Source organism: Elephantulus edwardii, unplaced genomic scaffold (assembly GCF_000299155.1).
Source record: "Elephantulus edwardii isolate Elephantulus edwardi_28Jun2011 unplaced genomic scaffold, EleEdw1.0 scaffold00017, whole genome shotgun sequence".
Taxonomy (NCBI): Eukaryota; Metazoa; Chordata; class Mammalia; order Macroscelidea; family Macroscelididae; genus Elephantulus; species Elephantulus edwardii.
The window spans coordinates 9,662,708-9,684,816 of record NW_006399767.1 but is presented as its reverse complement, the minus strand read 5'-3'; the positions used below and the strand labels follow the sequence as shown (position 1 = coordinate 9,684,816).

General features: G+C 38.4%; 1 protein-coding gene across 2 annotated transcripts in view; it reads right to left on the bottom strand.

Annotated features, from left to right (window-relative positions):
* The window catches only part of RCAN2 (regulator of calcineurin 2), a 387,361-nt gene that overhangs the window by 21,721 nt on the left and 343,531 nt on the right, over window positions 1-22,109 (bottom strand). For both annotated transcript variants that reach the window (XM_006881930.1, XM_006881931.1), the window contains exon 3: window positions 15,814-15,985. In XM_006881930.1, coding sequence (XP_006881992.1) covers window positions 15,814-15,985 — 172 coding nt within the window. The remainder of the gene's footprint in view (window positions 1-15,813; window positions 15,986-22,109) is intronic.

The window sequence follows — 22,109 nt, the reverse complement described above, 5'->3', positions numbered from 1 at the left end:
TCTGACATCCATTTTGGTCTTTTCTTCCTCTTCTGTCTTTGCAATGACCGTTTGCACTCTTCCTGGATGATACCCTTGATAACCTCCCACAACTCATCTGGCCTTCACTCATTCGCGTTCAAGGCCTCAAACCTGTTCTTGAGATAGTTCTGAAATTCAGGTGGGATAGACTCAAAGTCATTATTTTGGTTTCCTTGGATTCAGTTTAATTTTCCTCAGCTTCAGCTTGAACTTGCATATGAGTAGTTGGTGGTCTGTTCCACAATCAGCTCTGGGCCTAGTTTTCACAGCTGATATTGAACTTCTCCAGCAGTTCCTTCCACAGATGTAATCAATCTGATTCCTATGCATACCATCAGGTGAGATCCATGTGTATAACATGTGTTTATGTCTCTTAAAAAATGTGTTTGTGATGAACAAGTCATTGTGCAAAATTCAATCATTCTATCTCCAGGTTAATTTCTGTCACCAAGTCCATGTTTTCCAACTACTGTTTCTTCTTCTCTGTTCCCACTTTTGCATTCCAGTCACCCATTATTATCAATGCATCTTGATTTCATGTTTGATCAATTTCCGATTGTAAAAATTGGTAGAAATAATCTATTTCCTCTTCTTTGGCTCCGGTTGTTGGTGCATATATCTGAATGATAGTGTTATTCACCGGACTTCCTTGTATTTGTATGGATATTATCCTGTCACTCACAATATTGTACTTCAAAATGGATATAGAAATGGCTTTTCTAACTATGAAAGCAACCCTATTTTTCCTCATCTTTTCATCTCCAGAGTAGTACATCATATGATCATCCGATTCAAAATGCCTCATGCCAGTCCATCTCATCTCACCAATGCCTAGTTTGTCAATATTTATGCGTTCCATTTCCTCCTTAACAATATCTAATTTTCCTACATTCATGGTTCTCTCATTCCAATCACTAGTGTCTGCTTACAACTGTTCCTCTTCCTTTGTATTTCCATACTCAGTTTCCCTTTCTGTCATTCTCCATGTGTTCTGTTGTACACAGGGTTTTCAGAGGCCTGCTAATTTGGAAGTGGATGGCCAATCCTTCTTCCTAGTGTGTCTTAATCTGAATGTTCAGATTTAGAGAAGTATCAAACAGATAAGCATTTTACAGAAAAAGTGAAAATATATCCCTTATTGTGGAATTAACAATTAGTTTCGGTGTTGTCCCTGCCCTTGGCCCAAGTGTCCTGACTCACTTATTTCTTTGCTCCACCATCCATCAAGATACCCCTCCACTTCTTCCCACTTCCTTCAACATCTATCTCCCATTGTCTAGCCCTTGATCTGATAGCTTATATCTAAAGCTTCCTTTAAAATTAGGAAGGGAGTGGATCAGGGTTGTATTATCTCTACATACTTATTAAATCTCTATGCTGTGCAATTATTCAAGAAGCTGAACGCTATAAAGAAGAATGTGGTTTCAAGAATAGGGAAAGAATCATCAATAACCTGCATTATGTAAATGACACAACCTTGCTTGTTGAAAGTGGGTAGATTCTACTTTTAACAAGCTTATTTCCAGGGCAGATCTTCCCTGTTAGTGTTCAAAATTAAGAACGGGCCACAGGCAGAATGACATGCTTTCTAAATCTACAATATCCAATATTCTTTTATATCGTACAAGTTTCATCCCCTTCCACTTTTAAAAAAATGATTTGCATATAGCCTCCCTTACACACTGCACTACAATCATATTCCCCCCGCCCTATGATCTCTCTGATAACATGTCCCAAAACAATGAGATAAAGTATTATGATTCTCTTTTTTTCAGGATCATTCTGGCTATATATTTTCCAAGGCAGATTAGTTTGGTCTTCTGAAAGGTTATGCCATATTGCATTTTCTTCACCAACATCCTAATTCAAAGACTTTAATTCCTCTTCATCTACCTTATCTGTTTTCCAGATTTTACATGCATAAGAGGTGAATGAAAATACCATGGCATAGGCCAAGTGTATCTTAGTCCTCAAAATTACATCTTTCCTTAACAACACATCAAAGAGATCTTTTGTAGTAGATTTGCCCAATGTAATGGGCCATTTGATTTCTTGACTGATACTATTATAGATGCTAGATATGGATCCAAATAAAATTAAGTTCTTGGCAACCTGCATCTTTTAGCTGCTTATCTGATGCTTATTTATGGGTCCATTTGTGAATATTTTTGTTTTATTTATGTAGAGGTGTAATCCATCCTAAAACTGCAGTATTTGATCTTCTTTCAAGCTCTCTTTATTTTTGGCAAGTAAGGTTGTATCATTTGCACATCAAACGTTGTTAATACATCTTCCTTCAATCTTGAGGTTGTGTTTTCCCCATATAGTCAATTTCTCAGGTCATTTGCTCAGCATATAGACTGAATAAATATGATATAGCTCAGATGAATACCTTTTGTTCTGTTCAAACAAATGTCTTTTACGCTAAGTAAAGGTTTTGTATGAACTCAATTAATATTCTAGATATTCCATTCTTCACAATGTTATCCATACTTTGTTGTGATCTATCCAGTTGTATGACTCTTCTTCATGGTCCATAAAACAGGCAAGCATCTTTCTTGTATTCTGTGCGTTCAGCCAAACTCCATCTGATATCAGTATTGATATCCTTTGTTCCATGTTCTCTTCCAAATCTTTCTTGATATACTAGCAGTTCCCTGTGATGTACTGCTACAACCATTTAAAAATTATCTTTAGCACTGATAAAAACTGGATAAATTATGCATACTGCATTGAAATAGATGAGGGAGAGAACAGATTAAAAGTGATATATGGTAGGGTATTATGGTTATCACAAGAATCCAGAATGAAGGTTGCATAGTGGAGTGTACTCGGGTGGGGGTGGGGGGATATATACCAATGAAGGAATTTTACTTTTCAAAGAGAAGAGTGAACTGGGTTGGGGGTTGGTGGGCAGGGAGGAAAGTACAACAATGAATGAATGGAAATTCAAAATCTTGGTAAATGTTCATTAAAGCAATATATTTTAGGGCATTATTATTATCCTAAGAGTTCAGAATGAGGGTTGCAGATTGAAGAATACTTGGGGTGGTGGTGCGGAGGGATTATATACCAATGAAGGAGTTTTTCTTTTGCTTTAAGGAGAAAAGTGAACTGGGGGTAGGGGTAGGGTGGGCGGGGAGAAAAGTGCAACAACGAATGAATGGAAATCCAAAATCTCTGTATATGTTCATTGAAATTAATAAAAAAAGAAAAAATTGATAAAATTAAAAAAATAAGCTTCAGCAAGATGTTAATAACATGTGATATTAATGATATTATTTGATAATTTTCACATTTGTCTGTATGACAACTATTGTTTAGTACAAATATTGAGCTCTTCCAATCAGTTGGCCAAGCACCCAATTTTTTGGCATAGATAAGTAAGTGAGCACATCTAGTATTACAACCATTTGTTGAAACATCTCTGCTGGAATCCCTGACTCAGTTCCTGGAATCTTGTTTTTTAACAGTGCCCTTCAATGCAACCTGACTTTCTTCTGTATTACCATCAGTTAGAGACCATATACTATCCACTGACATGACTGAATATGGACCATTTCTTTCTGGTACAGTGATTCCAGATTCCTTTCATTTTGCTTTGATTATTCCTGCATCATTTACTATTTTACCTACCACATCCTTCAATATTGAAACTTGAATTATTTCTTTAGTTCTTTCAGGTTAAATATCTCAGTCATAAAAAGACAAAAATGGCATAGGGCCACTGTTATAAAAGAAGACTGACATAGGGTTTGGGTGGAGACTGAAAAAGAGGGGATAAAGAATGTATACTACATTGAAACAGATGAGGAAGAGAAATGTTCAAAAGCGATACATGATTAGATATTATTGTTATGACAGGAGTCCAGGACGAAGGTACCATAGTGAAGTGGACTTGGGGGGAGGGTTTGAATAACAATGAAAGATTTTTTTTCTTCTACTTTTCAAAGACAAAAGCAAACTTGGGGGTGGAAGAGAGGGGTGGGCAGGGAGAAAAGTGCAACAATGAATGAATGGAAATCCAAAGTCTCCATAAACTTTCATTAAAATAAATTACTTAAAAAAAAAGAGAAATGCTAAGAGTATTCTTTCCTACAGATTTTCTAGATTTAGTTCTTTATATATTCCATTGTTGTTGTTGTTGTTGTTACGTGCTGTCGAGTCGCTGGCGACTCATAGAGACCCTATGTACAACAGCCCTAAACCCTGCTCTACCCTGTGCCAACCGCATTGCCTCTGACACACCCATTCCGATTACCCCAGTCACTGAATCAATCCAGGTCTTCCCCTCCTGCGCCGTCCCTCCACTCTACCCAGCATGATGTCCCTCTCCAAAGACCTCTCCCTCCTTACAACATGTCCCAAGTATGTCAGACAAAGCCCCAGAATCCTTGCCTCCAAGGAGCAGCCTAGTTTAACCCTCTCCAGGATGAATCTGTTTGTTTTCTTGGCAGTCCACGGTACATTCAATACTCTTCTCCAGCACCACAGCTCAAAGGCATCAGTTCTCTTTCTATGCTCCCTAGTCATGTCCAACTCTCTGATGCATAACAAGTGACTGCAAAGACCATGACCTGTATCAGATGCACCTTCGTCTCCAGAGTGACACCATTACTCTTCAGTACCCTGGAGAGGTCCCTAACAGCAGACTTTCCCATTGCAGTACGTCTTTTGATTTCCTGGCTACTGGTGCCAAGAGTGTTATAATACTTTAATTCGCCTTCTTTAATCTCCCATTGAAATCTTCAGTTCTTTTACTTCATGTAACAATTTCTAAATTGCATTTACAATTCATGGATATTATTAATTACATTCTGCAAGTTCTGCAAAGACTCTCATGCTCATCTTCTGAATTCTTCCTCCTATATTACCATAAGCCCACTCACTACTCCTAAGCTTTTCTTTAACCTTTTGAGTTGCTATTGATAATTGGATTGTGCATAATGTTTGAAAACAGTGCAATGCTCAAGGCAGACATATTAGTAAAACTAATCTACTATTTGATTTAAAGAAGAATTCAGGGGATAATTTTGGTTTCACATTTAAAAGTAATCTCAGGGCAAGAGTTTTAGGGGTTCATTGAGTATCACTGGCTCCAGAAAGAATAGAATTCATAAGAATTTTAAATACTGTTCTGTATTTCCTCCCTTTTGACCAGGGCTCTGCCACATGTTTGATCCAACTGTTCAATGTAGCTCCATAGGCTATCAATTTCTTTGATATTTCAGAAAGGGTTAAAAAAACCAGGCTGCTCCTTGGCAGCAAGAATTCTGAAGCTTCATCTGACATTTGACATACTTTGGACATGTTGCAAGGAGGGACTAGTCCTTGGAGAGGGAAGTCATGCTTGGGAGAATAGAAGGACAGCACAGGAGGGGAAGACCCTGAATGAGATGGGTTGATTCAATGACTGGGGTAGTGGAGGTAGGTGTGTCAGCGACAGTAAGATTGGCACAGGACAGAGCAGGGTTTAGGGCTGTTGTACACAGTGTCGCTATAATCACAGGCAACTCAATGGCACATAACAACAATAACAGCTATATTTTTACACATAAGAGCTTGTCTTCTACATTTGTTTTTCAACTCTGTTCATATTGTAAAAAAAATAGCATAGTGTGCTTATGAAAATATTGGAGGTGAGAGAAATGTACGGTTGGCAAACCAACAAAAAAAGCAAAACATGACAGATTACTAGGCTTTTCTTCCAAGGTTCCTGTGAATGGACTCAAACTTCCAGCTTTTTGGTCAGAATTTGAATGTTTTAACCACTTGTGCCACTCAGTAACACCAAAAGAAAGATAAATAAAGGAAGAGAGAGATTAAGAGAACAATGGAGGTATGAGGGGTGAAAATATATAATAGGAAGGGAAACCAGAGAAGAGTACTCTGTGGTCTTCTGAGATGGGCCCTGTTCATCCAGAGTGAGAATCTGGCAAAGACAAAAATGTTAGGAAGCTTTGCTAGAGCTGTACTTGGTCCTTTCTTTCAGGTAGTGAACCTCTAGTATTCTAGATATAGAATATCTAGATATTTGGATATCAGGGACTACATTAAGAGAAGAGCTATGAGAAAACACACACACACAGAGGGCAGAGTTCCATACTTCACATTCACTTTATAAGAAAACATTGAACTGGTAATTACAGTTATTATAGGGAACTTGTTTTGGAGTTGTTGTGTGATGTGGAGGCAGAATTCACCCATAGATGAACCTCTAGAGGGTTTTCAGAGGTAGTAAAACACACAGGAGGAGACTGCCCATCCTTCTTCCATGGAGCAGCTAGCAACTGGTGGATTTCAACTGTGTGCCTTTGGGATTCAATTGCAAATTCTTACCACTAGGCTATTGTTGTGTACCATGGAGTAGGAACTCACCTCTAGCTGACCTTTCAGTAGGTTTTGAGAGGTAGTAATCCTACAGGAGGAGATTGTGACCAGTGTAGAATTTGCTAATTTATCTCTCATCTTAATTTTTTTTAATCTGTAGTATCTAACCTTGAGTATATTTTCTTTGCATAATAATGAAAGAATTTATATTGCTACTCAATAATGACTGATGATGACTCTAGAATGTATGTGGGAAGAAATAACCTTTTACATTGTTTCCCAAGGAAAATTCATAGAAATAAAATGGAAAGTTATGAACATGTATTCCAGGATCACAAATCTGAATTCTAACATACAGAAACTACATTAAAGGGACATTGAATATTGGCTATTTCATTTTTCTTTCAGGTCCTTTACAGAATGCAGGCAGACCCAGGTTATGAAAGTCAGACTTATGTACAACTGGTCTGTAGTTACTCAATCCTGCCAAGCTTATTATATTAAAAATTCAAGGTACTTCTAATGGCTTGTAATAACAAATGGACACTGTTTTGAGACAGGCAGGAAAGCATTATTTTTCTGTTTTACAATATTATTAGAGCTGTTCTAACATACTAGAAAGATTTCTTTAATATTTTGAAGCACAGAAATATGTACTATATTCTAAGCAAACATTTCCCAGATATTAGATATAAACTCTACATAACTCTTCTGACTTAAGTACAAATTCACTTTAAATCCAGATTCAGGAATAGAATTATTTGTAATGTGAAGACTGCCTATATTATCACTGTCAAATGAGAACTCAGGGTTGATAAATATTCACACCATATGTATTAATATACCTGTTCATCTGTAGTTTAAAGACAGAATTTTCTCTAAGTCTGAATCAAAGCCTGAAATAGAAAAAAAAATTACTTCCTTATAAATTATATGAATCAATGAAATATAGTTTCCATTTTAGGGGACCAAGCAACCCCATGAAAATTGTTTTACTATAGCATGTTTCGATAGAGAAGACTTTGGAAAGAGAAGAAATCTAAATATAGCAGATGCACGCAACTTGAAACTCGAGCACCATTTTAAATCCTCCTCTGCAGTTAACTAAAATTGATCTCCCTAACAAGAGCTAAAAATAGCAGGCAGAAAAAAGAGAACAGACAATGACTTTTCCTATCACTCGCTGCAGGCATTTTCAGTGACAATGAACATGACCTAGAGCAATCCTAGAGAGCAGAACAAAGACAGGCATTTCACATCCCCCTCTGATTTACCACCTATTAGCAGAGTGTACATTTCTGGTTTGCCATTTTTGCTGATCTGGAGGGATAAGCTATTTTGCTAGGTTGCAGGGTTGGGTTTTGTTCCCCCCCCCCCCTTTGTTTAACGTCAAAAGAGAACACAGCACACTCCTGTTCCAGGAGTCAGAAACAACAGGCATCAGCAAGAAAACACAAATAAACAAGAATTCATTTTCCACCTCAAGGTCAGCGCACATCTTATTTTATCCAGGTCCTGGTTAAGAGATAGACTTTCATAAATTGACGTAGGAGATTACTAAACATGTCTGTTTATAGAGGTGGTAACTGTGTCTTTAGCAGTGCAGGGTGAAGGCACATTCTGGACCTTATTCCACTGTTGTTGATATGTGCCGTCGAGTCGCTTGTAACTCATGGTGACCCTATGTACAACAGCTTTGAACCCTGCTCTATTCTGAGCCAAGCTTACTGTCTCTGACACACCATTACCCCAGTCACTAGACAGAGGAAACAATAAAAAAGCTGTACAGAACTGAGACTGTGGATGTAGTCGGAGGGTACCAAATGGGGAAGGATGGGATGCAAATGTTGTTTTGCATTTTAAAAAATTTCTTTTCATATCTACTTTGTATATTTTTTCTTAAGGATTTTAAAAAATTTCATATCTACTTTGGATTTTTTTTTCCTTAAGAAATTACTTTCACTGTTCAGGACATCCCTCTGCTTTCTGAAACATTTTAATTACACAGGACCAGGTAAAATCAATCCCTCCAATCACCCCCAGCCCCTCCTGCTCTTTGTCAGAGGCAGAGAGACATATTTTAACTCAACAACTATTTACCCATGGGCAAGTTACTTACTCCCGGGAGCCCCAGATTCCCAGCTGTGTAAAGGGGATTACTGACCGTACTTACCTCACTGTGTTAAATGAGGTAATATAGTAAGGTGTTGAGAATAGTACCTCATAAATGTTGTTATTATTGTGTGTCATGGAGTCTGAACTGACTCATAGCTGACCCTCCTGTGGGTTTGCAGAGATTGTAAATCTCACAGGAAGAAACTGTCCACCTTTCACTCTCAGAGCAGCTGGTCATTTCAAAACACTTGCATTTGGGTTGGTGGTGCAACTCCTTACTCAGTAGGCCCAGGGCTCCCTCCTCACACATGTCGTAAGATTTAACTACTGTTTTCATTATTTGTCCCCCAACTCATCCTTTATGTCTTTTTTTTTGTGTGGGGAGGGAGGATAATAACAGGGCATACAATGCCGAGGATAAGGACAATGTTTGATATTATGCCTCTCATAATTACCAAAATATCAACTTGTTCTAACTATAATAAGCAGACCAGAAAGCTGTTTCTCTGAGCTGTGGGACTCCAGTCTCATGGTGTGAGGTTTTGGTAAGTATTTCAAAGGGTATAGCTTTGAGGATAATCACAGTTTCTTCGTTTTCTGCTGCTTGTTTTTACAAGCTGCTCTAGAAGTTTTAGAGAACGTGAGGTGTCTCTGGAGCAAGGTCTCCAGGAAGGCAATTGTTCTGAGGATGCTCTTTGAGCTTGTCCCGATTGTCAGAGGTGAGTGCACCCTCTGACTCCCATTTGTCCTCTGTAAAAGTGACCTCATGACTAAACCTTTGGTTTACTTTGTTGATGTGAAAAAGCATTAAGATAGCCCCAAAAGGGGGGGGGGAGCCTAAACAGTTTCCGTTTGAGGGGTTTAAAGAAACAATGACAAATAAACCATTAATTTGTTTTTTTAAAAAAGTGCCCTGATGACACATGCCTTTGCCTTCCCTGTACAGCCCAACTAGGTAAAAGCAAGGCAGCCAGCCACCGAGGCAGTCCTGAGCCTGTGAGTGTCATCTCACCCTGGATCCTACTCCAGGATATTCTTTCTTTAGCCTTGTTCCCGGCATCTTCAGCTTTCAGCACCTCTTCGCAGTCACTCAACTCTACCAATTTAGCACTGTTAATCATTCCTCCTTAGCAAAGCTTCTCTCCCTTTGAGCATCTGAGTTGCTTTCCTTGCCCTCGTCCTAATTTGTTTCTGCACTTTTGGAATGGAGGCAGTCAGCTTTTCACTTGGAATGAGCTACAATTTTGTTCCTGAAACGATTTTGCCAGAATATTAAAAAGGAATTTTGCTAGATCTTATTTTTTACTCCTCATAAATGGAACTGCTAGAATGACTCTTTTTTTGAGAAAACATTAATTTGGGGCTTTCTGCGTCAGTCTGGCTAGAGTCATAAGAAGGCAATAAGTCAGTGGAAAAAATATTTCTAGGCTACTAATCGTCTGATCTATTCATGCAGTTGTTTATATCTCCTGTATTTATTGTGTATATAGGGTCGCTATGACTCACCTACAACTCGATGGCACTTAACAACAACAACAACAACATATTATGTGCCAGGGGCTGTAAATATCCAGTTCACCAAACTGAATGATACAAGAATACTATCTTCGAAGAGCAAGGAGGCTTGTAAATTGAATGAGTGCAAGTTGCCAAAAGAGAGAGGAGGAACTCATTCAGAGCACTACTAGGGTTCTAATGGCGCAGCTCCTTGCTTTACCAGGTAGTTGGAGTCAGGGACAAAAAACCAGGGGTCCAGAGAATGTAAATGTGGCTCCTGCCCACTCACTGCTACAGCTCAGAGTCACACAGTACCCAGCCCTTGATATAACTTCTGTGATATTTTCAGCTTCACTGTTGGATAGAAGTCATTCACATGTATGGGGTGAGGGGACTTCAAGGACACAAGAAAGGGACAAATGGACAAGCAAATGAAGAGAAACGGGTTCAAAGTGGCAAAGAATAGAGAAAAGGATATTTCAGATAATATGTCCAAATATGTGGCTTTTCTATGGAACCATCCTAAAAAAAATTTGCAGTATTTTTCTCTTGCACATAACAATGATCAAGTCTTTGTGTGCACACTTACTAGATTCTGAGTTCGGCTTTCTAGAGAAGCTTGGAATGCAGTTAGATATTTGCAAAGCCAGGGTTTGGAAAAATGTCTCACTGGTGTCAAGGGGCATCATATAGACTCATAGCAAGTCTATAGTTAGCAAAGGCAGTCAGTGGTATAAACATTAATATGTTTGGCTGCTTGTTGTCGTTATGTGCTATCCAGTTGCCCATGATTCATAGCGACCCGATGTATAACTGCCACAAAACCTGTCCCTATCCTGAGTCAGTCACACTGACTCAAGTACTTCTAACCGCCTTGCTCCAGTTACTGCGTCAATCTATCTTATCCAGGGTCTTCCTCTCCTGTGTTGTCCCTCTACACACACTTCCAAGCACGATGTTCTTCTCCAAGGACTGGTCCCTCCTGGCCATGTGCCCAAAGTATGAGATGGAAAGAATTTTTCTTTTACTTTTCAAAGAGATGAGCTAACTGGCGGTGGGGGTGGGCAAGGAGAAAAATGCAACAATGAATGAATAGAAATCCAAAATCTCAGTAAATGTTCATTAAAATTAATAAAGTAAAAGATTTTTTAAAAAATCCTTGCCTCTAAGGAGAAATTTGTTTTCAACATCTCCAAGACAGACCTATTTTTCTCCTAGTAGTCCAAGGTATGTTCAATACTCTTCAACACGACAACTCAAAGACATCTATTCTTCTTCTTTCATCCTTAGTAACTGTCCAGCTCTCTGATGTGTAATAGGCAATTATGAAAACCATGTGCTGGATCAGGTGAACCTTAGTCTCTAGACTGGTATCATTGCTCTTTAGCACTCTGGAGAAATCTTCCCATGTGCCATGTGATTTACTGGAGGGGCAGCTCTGAGTGGGTTCCAACTCAACAGTATACAAAAATAACAATAGCCCATAGGGAACCAGCTCTGGTGACAAAGTGGTATGGAGTTGAATTGCCAACCCCAAAGTAGGCTGTTTGAAAATACCAGCTTCTCTGCAGAAAAGAGGTAGACAATCTCTTCTCTTGCAGTTTATAGCTTCTGAAAAGCCACTGGTGGGAGAGTTGTGCTGCCTCTCTGTTGTTTTGAAGCCACCAACGGCTCCTCAGGAGAAAGATGAGCTATCTCTTCCCATGAGATTTACAGCCTGAGGAAGCCAGATGGACGGTCAGTTATGAATGAAGTCTGACTTGACAGCAATAGGTTTGAGTTGGTTTTTTTTGTTTGTTTGTTTTTTGTGGTTTTTTTTTTTTCAGTTCTACCAAGCTGTCCTTTGGTGACAAAAATGTCTGCGTACTAAAAGGTTATCAGTTCAAGTCCACCTGGAGGTATTCTGGAAGAACAGTTTGGTAATCTACTTCCAAAAACTAAGTCACTGAAAATCCTGATCGGGCTTCCATTCTATGGAGTATATTAGGAAGGACAGTGCATTTCATGTTCTGGCTCTGTCACTGGCAAGTTACAATTCCCCTTCTGGGTCTTAATTCCTGCTCCCTTGGAGTTAGCAGTCAAGAAATCAGAAAACATGTTGCATTGGGGAAATCTGCTGTCAAGGACCTCTCCTAAGTTGAAGAGCAATGATGTTAGTTTAAAGACTAAGGTGCACCTGGTTCAAGCCATATATTTTTAATTCTTTTCTATGTATCTGAATGTTGGACAAGGAATGATTAAAGATAACAGAAGAAGAATCAATGTCTTTGAGTTGTGGTATTAGAGTACTGAATATCCCATGAACCGCCAAGAGAACAAATAAGTATGTATGTCTTAGAGAAAGTACAACCAGGGTACCCCTCAGAGGCAAGCATGATGGAGCTTCATCACATATACTTTGGGCATGTTGTTAGGATGGCTCAGTTATTTTAAAAAGACATCATGCTTAGAAAGGAGTAGAGTCAGAGAAAGCGAGGGAAACCGCAGGTAGGTCGAATGACACAGTGATGGTAACAATGGCCTTAAGTGTATCAGAGATTGTGAAGATGGCACAAGATGGAAAAGGGTCAGATCAACCGTCATACAGTCATTATGAACTGTAATCAGCTAGACAGCACCTAACAACATCATCAAATTCTAGAAATTCTAGACTGGCCAGAGGATTCCTAGGTCCTCTAGCCTATACTTTACGACTCTATGAAGAGTTCTGGTTGCCCATATTCAAGGCAACTCTATAAGGATTTCAAATGTAGTTTTACTCGTATCTTTACAAAGGTTCAAACAGCATCAAAAGACCTTAGCTGTCCTCATGAGGCCCATCTGGGTGAGCCATGCCTGCCTACTTGGGCTCTGTTTCATGAAATGCTATGGGAAGTGGCTTCAAATGGCTCGACTTGAGAAGATCCAGTTTACTTTGCACACTATTCCATGTCTGAGCAAACCCTCTCCTAAACACATTCAAGGCGCTCCTTGAATAAAGAATCTATAAACTTGGGATTCCTGCATGTGAACTAGATTTCCAAGAAAATCAAATCACATTTCATAAGGAACTGATCTTATTAGATTGCTTCTTTCAACAGCCCATCTTAGTTAGACACCTACTGCTTCTCCTAAATGGCTCTTTGAGGGTAAATCAATGGCCATTTTAAAGGCCCCAGAAGTCCAATGGCTTGATCATCATTACAAAGTAACTCCCATGGAGCTTGTGTTGAGCTTGTTGTAATTTAACTTTCAGGCCACAATGCCCTGCACCATGGTGACAGGCAGTAATTCTTTTATAGGAAGTGCTTATTAATCAAATCACCCTTATAGTAATCTGAGTGCAGGCTTGTTCGGCTTTGCAGGATTCCTCAGTTTTGGCAATGAAAAATCCTTCATTCAGGAACCCCTGCTACTATGTAAAACAAGGCAGTTGAAACCGAAGTTCTCCAGGTTCTCAAATTTCAGTATATGTAAGAATCAACAAGATCAAGTATTAAAACTGAAGAATTCTAGAGTGGGTAATTTCGAAGCAAATATTTTCCTGACTACAGAGTATTGAACATACCATAGACTACCAAGAGGTCTTAGAAAAGGTTGAAATCAACCTGCTGGAGGCAAGGATTTTGAAACTCCATCTCACACTTTTTTTTACACATGGCCAGGAGGGACCAGTCTTTGGAGAGGGAAGGGTGGAGGGACAGCGCAGGAGAAGACGACCCCAGATGAGATGGATTGACACAGTAACTGGGGCAATGGAGGTTGGTGTGTCAGAGACAGTGAGACTGACTCAGGATAGAGAAGGCCTCAGAGCTACTGTACACAGAGACTCTATAAGTTGTAGGCGACTTGATGGCACATAACAACAACAACAAACAACACCAAAAAAAATTTGTAAGAACTTATATGTTTAGTCCTCTCGGTATTTGGTTGTAAATAGTCCTCAACCCCATGTGAACTTTAGAATCACCTGAAGAGTTTTTTATAGATACTAATGTCTGAATTTTATCCTTGCTGTTCTTAGATGCCATCAAGTGAGCTGATTCAATCCATTGGAAAACAGAAGAAACACTGCTCAGTCCTGTGTGCCTTCTTCACGATTGTTGCAATGTCTGAGCCTACTGCTGGAGCCACTGTAATAATCCATCTCATTGAGGGTCTTCCTCATTTTTTACTGATCTACTATTTCACCAAGCATGACGTCTTTCAGGGACTGGAGCTTCCTGATAACATGCCTGAAGTATGTGTGTGAGATGAAGTTGTCCCATTTCTATGTCTAAGGACTTGATTATCCTAGAGCAATTAAATTAAAATTTTGGGGGTGAAGCTAGGACATTGGGATTATATTTTTCAAGCCATCCTCTCCTCTAGGTGTATCATCAGTAGATAGAGCAGATATTGTTTATGCCTAAAGGCCCTGCTGTGATGTTCCAATTTCAACCATTTCCCCTCAGTGTTGTTCATTACCATCATGTCAGACCCTATCTCACAGAAAGTCCATGCACAATGGAAAGAGATGCTGCCTAGTCCTCCTTCATCCCTATGATTCATTGTGGATCAGGTTACTGTAGTTCACAGAGTTTCCACTGGCTGATTTTCATGAGTAGATCACCAGGACTTTCTTCCTGGTCTCTCTCTTTGGATGTAAACTCCTCTGAGACCTATTTGTTCACCATCACAGCAATACAGGTGAGGGCTGAGCATGATACGGACTGACTGGTAACCAAATATAGTTCTCCTACACTGAAGGCAAGAAATTTGCCATTGAACTTTTGCCTCTTTGATATAAGGAAACACCTTTGATGAGAAGGCATCATCTGCTACAATTGGAAACAATAGCATTTCTAGGTATAACAATATGTGCAAGAAGGTTAATTGTAGCTATGCTTGCAATAGCAACACACACACACACACACACACACACACACACACACACACACACACACGACGCAATCTAAGTCTAAATGTTCCTAGGAGTAGTATACTCACACAAAGCAAAATTTTTCTGCAATAGAATGAACTTGCTATATAGATCATCATTAGAAGAGTTACCATCAGATTCTTCCAAAGTTTATGGCTATTTCTGATGGGTTGTCTGATAGATAACATAGAGCCCTTTGCAGCAGCAAAACATGGTTGTGTAGTAGAAGCTTTTGCCAATTGCTAAAGCTCATTTTATTGGCTTTATAAAAACATCTTCTGTTTGGTTCAGAGAGAAAGCCCCTAAGAATTAGGTAGCATGTTCAGATCTTAAAATATCTATATTACAATCCATAGGGTGCCTGAATTGAAATCCCCTTTGTGTAGGTTCCTGGACTGCTTTTAAACAATCTCTGATGCTACGTGTTCATCCACCCTTATCTCTCATGGTCCACAGATAGCAATACATTCATTAGAAATGTGGATGTTACCACAAAACTGGGATTTTAAGCCTGTTAATCTTACTTGGCTTTTCAAGATTGATGACAAATATTCGCTTTTAAAAATGAACACACAGATGTTAAACAGTGTGTGCTCTCATGTTATCCAACTACAGATGGGTCACCACGCCAGGTCTTTGTTTGAGCATCAGCTAACTGAGAGGAGGTGGCGTTTAGAAGAGTTGGATGACTTATAATAGCCTTCACCTTCATCCTTCACATTCCTAAACAGGAGTTAGAAACAATACTCATTTCTTTGGTAGCTTTCCCCTTTCACTATGTTAAAAAAAAAAAAGAGCAGTTCGCCCCAAATCATACACTGAATCCAATGTCTTTTGGGATAGGACTGTGGGTTTCTTGTTCATGACCATGTTGATGCTCAATGCAATGTAGACATTCTTTTAAAAGGAAACAAATTGTGCTTTTATGAAAAGGGGCCCATAGAGCTCACCTGGTCCTAGTTTGGCCACAGCATAGAGGAGGTCATAGTTGAGGACTGGTGTGGCATCACTGATGGGCTGCCAGCCAACGGGAGGAGATGCAGGTGGTGAGATGAGAAACTGTTTGGAGGGCTGTGGTGGAGCCAAGTGCAGTTTGTCTCCATCTGTCTCTGGAGTTTGGACCTTTCCAATACAGTAGAAATGAAGACATGTTATACACTATAGACTCACTTGTGTCATATTAGTATACTATAAAAGATGTGCAGTATCATAATTTTCAATCTATAAACAATGAATGAAATGGATTGAGTTACATTAACAATAACTATTTACAATAGACCATGTATCCAATGATCTTATTTGATCCTTAAAACAATGGTTCTTACCTGGATAACCTCCTATAACAGAGGTTGCTGGGTGTGGTAGTAGGACTTCTGAAAATGGCTTTTCTAGCCATTGCCTTAGCCCCTTCTGGGGGTGTGGTCAAACACATGTTTCACTGTTGATCAGCAACTTCTACATCATCAACAGCTGTGGGGCCAATGTAAGAGGGAGAATTGACCAGAGTGTGGAGAGACTGCAGTGAGGCACAGCCTGAAAGAGCCCTGGAGACAGAGCCAGAAGATCTCACTTGGACTGCTATGAGATGAGGTTTGCTGGATGACTGAAGGAAACCAGAGGTTTCTTGCATTTGTATTGCTGGACTGAACTTGGACTTTCACTGTGTGATATTGCCTTTCTTTGTCCCCAACAAGGTGTTTCGCTAACAAACCTCATAACTTCTGCAATGAATATCAGACCCAGTGATTAATAGAAGTAGGTGTAGCTGTGTGGGGGATTACATCTTACTAAGGGATTGGCTTTATATACTGGATGCTATTGATGGGAACAGTTCACATTTAAGAAGGTGATAGAAGTTAGACTTGACCTTCACCACACTGCCCTTACCCCCTACATTGCTCCTGCTCCTGTTATACTGGTTTCATCCTTGGAATTCACAATTCATTATATTTGGCAAAGGCTCAATATTCTAACAAATTCTCAGGTGATGCTGGGCTGCTCAGCTGCAGTTTGATAGCCACTGCCTTACCACAAATCTGCAAAATAGGTTTCATTTTTGTTTTGTTTTGAGGTAAAATCCATATAACCCAAAATTAACAATTTTAACATGACATTTAGTATAGTCCTAATGTTATGCAACCTACTCTGTCTAGATCCAAAACATATTTATCACCCCCTGAAGAAACACCATTCCTAGCAAACAATCACTCCCCATTCCCTACTACCTTGATCTCCTGGCAACCATAAGTCTGCTTTCTATTTCTGTAGATGCACCCAATCTAGATGGCTTATATAAAAGGAATTATGTGATATGTAGTGGCATCCACTTCTGAAATAGCTTGCCTCCGGAAACCCTATGAACCTGGAGAAAGGATGAAAGTTATACAAGGGTTCAGGTCTTTCATTTATAGGGTTGTTATGAGTCACCTACAACTCGATGGCACTTAACAACAACAACCACCACCTTTATGCTAGCCAAACTTTGCCTAGCATAATATTTTCAAGGTTCAAATACACTGTTGTATGTACCAGTACTTCATTCCTTTTTACGGTTTACCAAGTATGACAGTTTAAAGACTAGGATACCCCTGAACTAAGTAAGCCATGACATACCCAGCAAAGCTCTCCATCAAATATGAAGGACAAAGTAGATCCTTTGCAGAAAATAAGGAACTTGAGGAATTTGTGAAAAGAAGACCAAAACTACAAGAAAGTTTAAGTGAATTCCTTCATACAGAGACACCAAAGGAAAGTGCGTGGACCATAGTAACCAGAAACAACAGAAAAAGAAACATGGCAAAATGGCAAAAGTAAAACCTGGCCTGACAACAATCATGTTTAATATGAATGGACTAAATGTACCAATTAAGAGAAAAAGAGAAGCAGAATGGATAAAAAAACCAAAGCCCATCAATATGTTGCCTACAAGAGACAGAGCTAATAAAAGAAGAGAAAGACAGACTCAAAATCAAAGGCTTGGGGGGAAAAATATACCAAGCAAATGGCAACCTCAGAAAAGCAGGAGTGGCAATATTAATCTCTGATAAAAGAGATTTCAGAATGAAAACCACCATAAAGATAAGGTAGAACATTACATACTGATTAAAGGCACAATAGACCGAGAAGACATAACTTTGGTCAACATTTATGAATCAAACAATAGACCTGAAAAATACATAACACAACTGTCAACAGATGAAGAAAGAAATAGCACCACAATAGTCAAACACAACCACTATTATCAAAGGATAGGTCAACCCAAAAGAAACTCAACAAAGATGCAGAAGATCTAAACTATAAAATCAGCCAGCTCAACCTTGTGGATGTATTCAGGGTATTGCACCCAACTAAAACTCAATTCACTTTCTTTTCAAAAGCACATGGTACATTCTCCAGAATCAAACACATATTAGGACACAAAATAAGCCTCAACAAATTAAAAAACAAAACAAAACATTGAAATAATACAAAGTATCTTCTCAGATCATAATGCCATAAAACTAGAAATTAAGCACAGGAAATAATTCTCTGCTAGAACATGATTGGGTTATAAAAGAAATAATGAATGAAATTAAAAAAATCCTTGAAACAAATGAAAATGAAAATACAACATATCAAAACCTCTGGAATACAGCTTAGGCAGTCCTCAGGGGCAGTTCATAGCAATAGTACACGCATAAAAAAAAGGAAGAAAGAATGGGGGGGAAAAAAGCAAGTCTCCAACTCAACACCTTCATCAAATAGAAAAAGAACAACAATCTAATCCTATAGTCTCTAGAAGAAAAGAAATTGTAAGAACAAGAGTAAAAATCAATGAGATAAAAAAAAATCAACAATCAAAATACAGAAAAACAACTGAAATAATCAATAAGGCCATAAGTTGGTTTTTCAAAAGGGTAAATAAAGTTGATAGACCACTGGCAAACTTAACAAAAGAAAAAAAGAGAAGACACAGATAATTAATAAATGATAGAGGTGACATCACAACAGAACCAAATGAAATTAAATTTATAATATTGGAATACTATGAAATTAAAAAAATGATAGGAAATGGACAAATTCCTTGAAACTCATGCCCTCCCAAATTGACAAGGACAGATATAGAACACTTGAACAGACCCATCACAAAAGAAGAAATTGAAAAGGTCATGAAAAGACTTGCCCATAAGAAAAGTCCTGAACTAGAAGCCTTCACAACTGAATTCTCAAACCTTCAGAGAAGATCTATCACCAATTCTACTTAAACTACTTTAAAAGATTTCAAAAGAAGAAACACTCCCAGAGTCATTCCATGAAGCAAGCATAGCCCTAATACCCAAACCAGGCAAAGATACTATGAAGAAAGAAAACTAAAGACCAATATCTCTTTTGAATATAGATGCAAAAATCCTTAACAAAATCCTAGCCAATAGAGTCCAAAAGCACATTAAAAAAAATTCACCATGAGCAAGTAGGATTCATAACAGGTATGCAAGTATAGTTGAACATAAGAAAAATAATCAATGTAATTCACCATATTAACAAAATAAATAACAAGAATCATTATGATCTTAGCAATTGATGCATTAAAGACATTTGGCAAAATCCAAGACCCCTTCCTCTTAAAGACACTCAGCAAAATTAGAATAGAGGTAATTTCCTCAACAAAGTGAAAAATATAGATGCAGAACCAAGAGCCAACATCATTCACAATAGAGAAAGACCAAAAGCATTTTCCTTGTGAGCAGGGACCAGACAATGAAGCCCACTGTCACCACTTCTATTCAATATTGTATTGTAAGTGTTTGCTAGAGCAATATGACAAAAAAAGGATAAAAGGCATCCAGATCAGCAAAGAGATGGTTAAACTATCACTATATGCAGATAATATGATATTGTACACAGAAAACATCAAAGACTGTAAAAAACCAACAAACCAACCAAACAACCCCACAAATTGTTAGAGCTAGTAAGCCAATTTAGTAGAGTGGCAGGATATAAGATCAATATGCAAAAATCAACGGAATTCCACTACAGGAACAAAGAGGACTTAGAGAAGGAAACCAAGAAAGCAATACCATTTACAATTGCCAGCCACAAATTGAGATATTTGGGAGTCAACCTAACTAGAGACACAAAAGTCCTATACAAAGAAAACTACAGAACATTTCTGCAAGACGCGATAAAAGACTTAAATAAAGAAACAGAAAAATGTGCCCTATCCTTGGATAGGAAGATTCAATATTGTGAAAATGACAATCCTACCCAAAGCAAACTATATGTTCAACACAATCCCAATACAGATACCAAATTCATAAGCAAAACACGTATGAGAAACATAAATGAAGTGGGAAGCATAGCACTCCCTGATCTCAAAACCTACTACACAGCGGCAGTAAACAACACCACATGGTACTGGTACAATGACAGGCACACAAACCAAAAGAACAGAATAGAGAATCCAGACATAGACACGGGTATTTATGGTCAATTGATATTTGACAAGGAAATAAAAACTATTAAATGGGAAATGACAACCTCTTCAACACATGATGCTGGCAAACCTGGACTGCTACGTGCAGAAAAATCAAACAGGATCCACATCTCACACCATACACAAAAATCAACTGTGAATAAAATCCATACTATAAAGTTCATAGACAAAATGGGATCAAGCTTAGAAGGCCTAGTCTACAGTATAAAGAGACTGCCAAATACAGCCAGAATCTGAACACAATCTGAAGAGGATCAAATTGATAAATAGGACCTTCTATAGATTAAATCCCTATGTGAATCAAAAACTTTTTCCAATAGGATAAAAAGAAAACCTACCGACTGGGAACAAACATTTGGTAATACAACAGTCTCATAATGAAAGTTTATAGAATACTCCTGGTCCTCCTCAAGAAAAAGACTGACAACCTAATTACAAAATGGTCAAAAGACATGGAAAGATTTTTTACAGAGGAAGATATTCAAATAGCCAATGGACACATGAGAAATTCTCAAAATCACTGGCAATAAGAGAGATGCAAATTAAAACTACAGTGAGATACCATTAGCAGTGGCAAAGTTTAACAAGATAGCAAGTAATAAATATTGGAGAGGATGTGGTGAGATAGGAACTCTTATACATTGTTGGTGGGATTGTACTCTGGAAGGCAGTTTGGTGCTTCCTCAAAAAGCTGAACATAGAAATTCCATATGGCCCAGCTATTCCATTGCTTGGTATATACCCCAAGAAAATAAGAACTGAGGCTCAAATGGGGGCTTGTACACCAATATTCTATCTCTTGAGTGCTCACTATGAACATGCGTGTTTACTGAAGTGCATGATTTAAATTTTTTGGTGTACATACCTTGGAGTGAAATTGTTGGGTCATATAATAACTCTGGTGGCTTAGATGTAAGGAGTTGCTCTGCCCATGCAAAGGTAGGTGATTCAAATCCACTAGCAGGAGAAAGATAAGCAATCTCCTCTTATGCAATTTACTGCCTCTGAAAACCTGCTGCAGGGTCAGGCAAGGGTCGGTTCCAACTCAATGGTATTCAACAATAACAACAAATAATAACTCTACGTTTAAGTTTTTGAGGTACTAATAGATGAGATTTTAATAGATTACTGAGGTTTGATCAAACTCTGAGTTAGTAGATGGCATGGCATTTGAACATGGATCTGAGGCTATGTTTTTCTTATTGCAACATCTCTGCAGAGTCCTTACATCAGAATATTTTCTATGGGGCAATAAGAGAGGGCACAGGTAATTACTGAAAAAGTAGAAGACATCGATGGAATTTACGTAGACTGATTTTCTTTTGCTGTGGCAATCATGAGTGTTGCCAAGAATTCATTATCTGGTTTCTCTGAGTAGCCAGGGTTTATTTTCAAATGAAACAAAACACTGAATTAACTTAGCTATATTTATAACCTTTTCTCATGAATATGAATCACTGGAAAGGTTATATGGTCTACTAATATTGTTATGTAATTTAAGTTTTAATTATAACCTTGCCACAAAGGCTTTAAGTTGGAAATGACTCAGTGGTGGTGAGTGGGACAAAAGTTAGGAGTAGTTCTGATTAAATCATTCTTCCTAGAACTACTGCTTTACCCCCTGCTCTGGAGCAGATTCCAATTTAAAGAATCCCTCCATTGGGTTTCCAAAGCTATTAATTTCAACAGGACTAGAATGCCTCATATTTCTCCTCAAGAACAGTTGGTGGATTCAAACTACCAACTTTTCTTATTTTTTCATTTTTTGTTGTG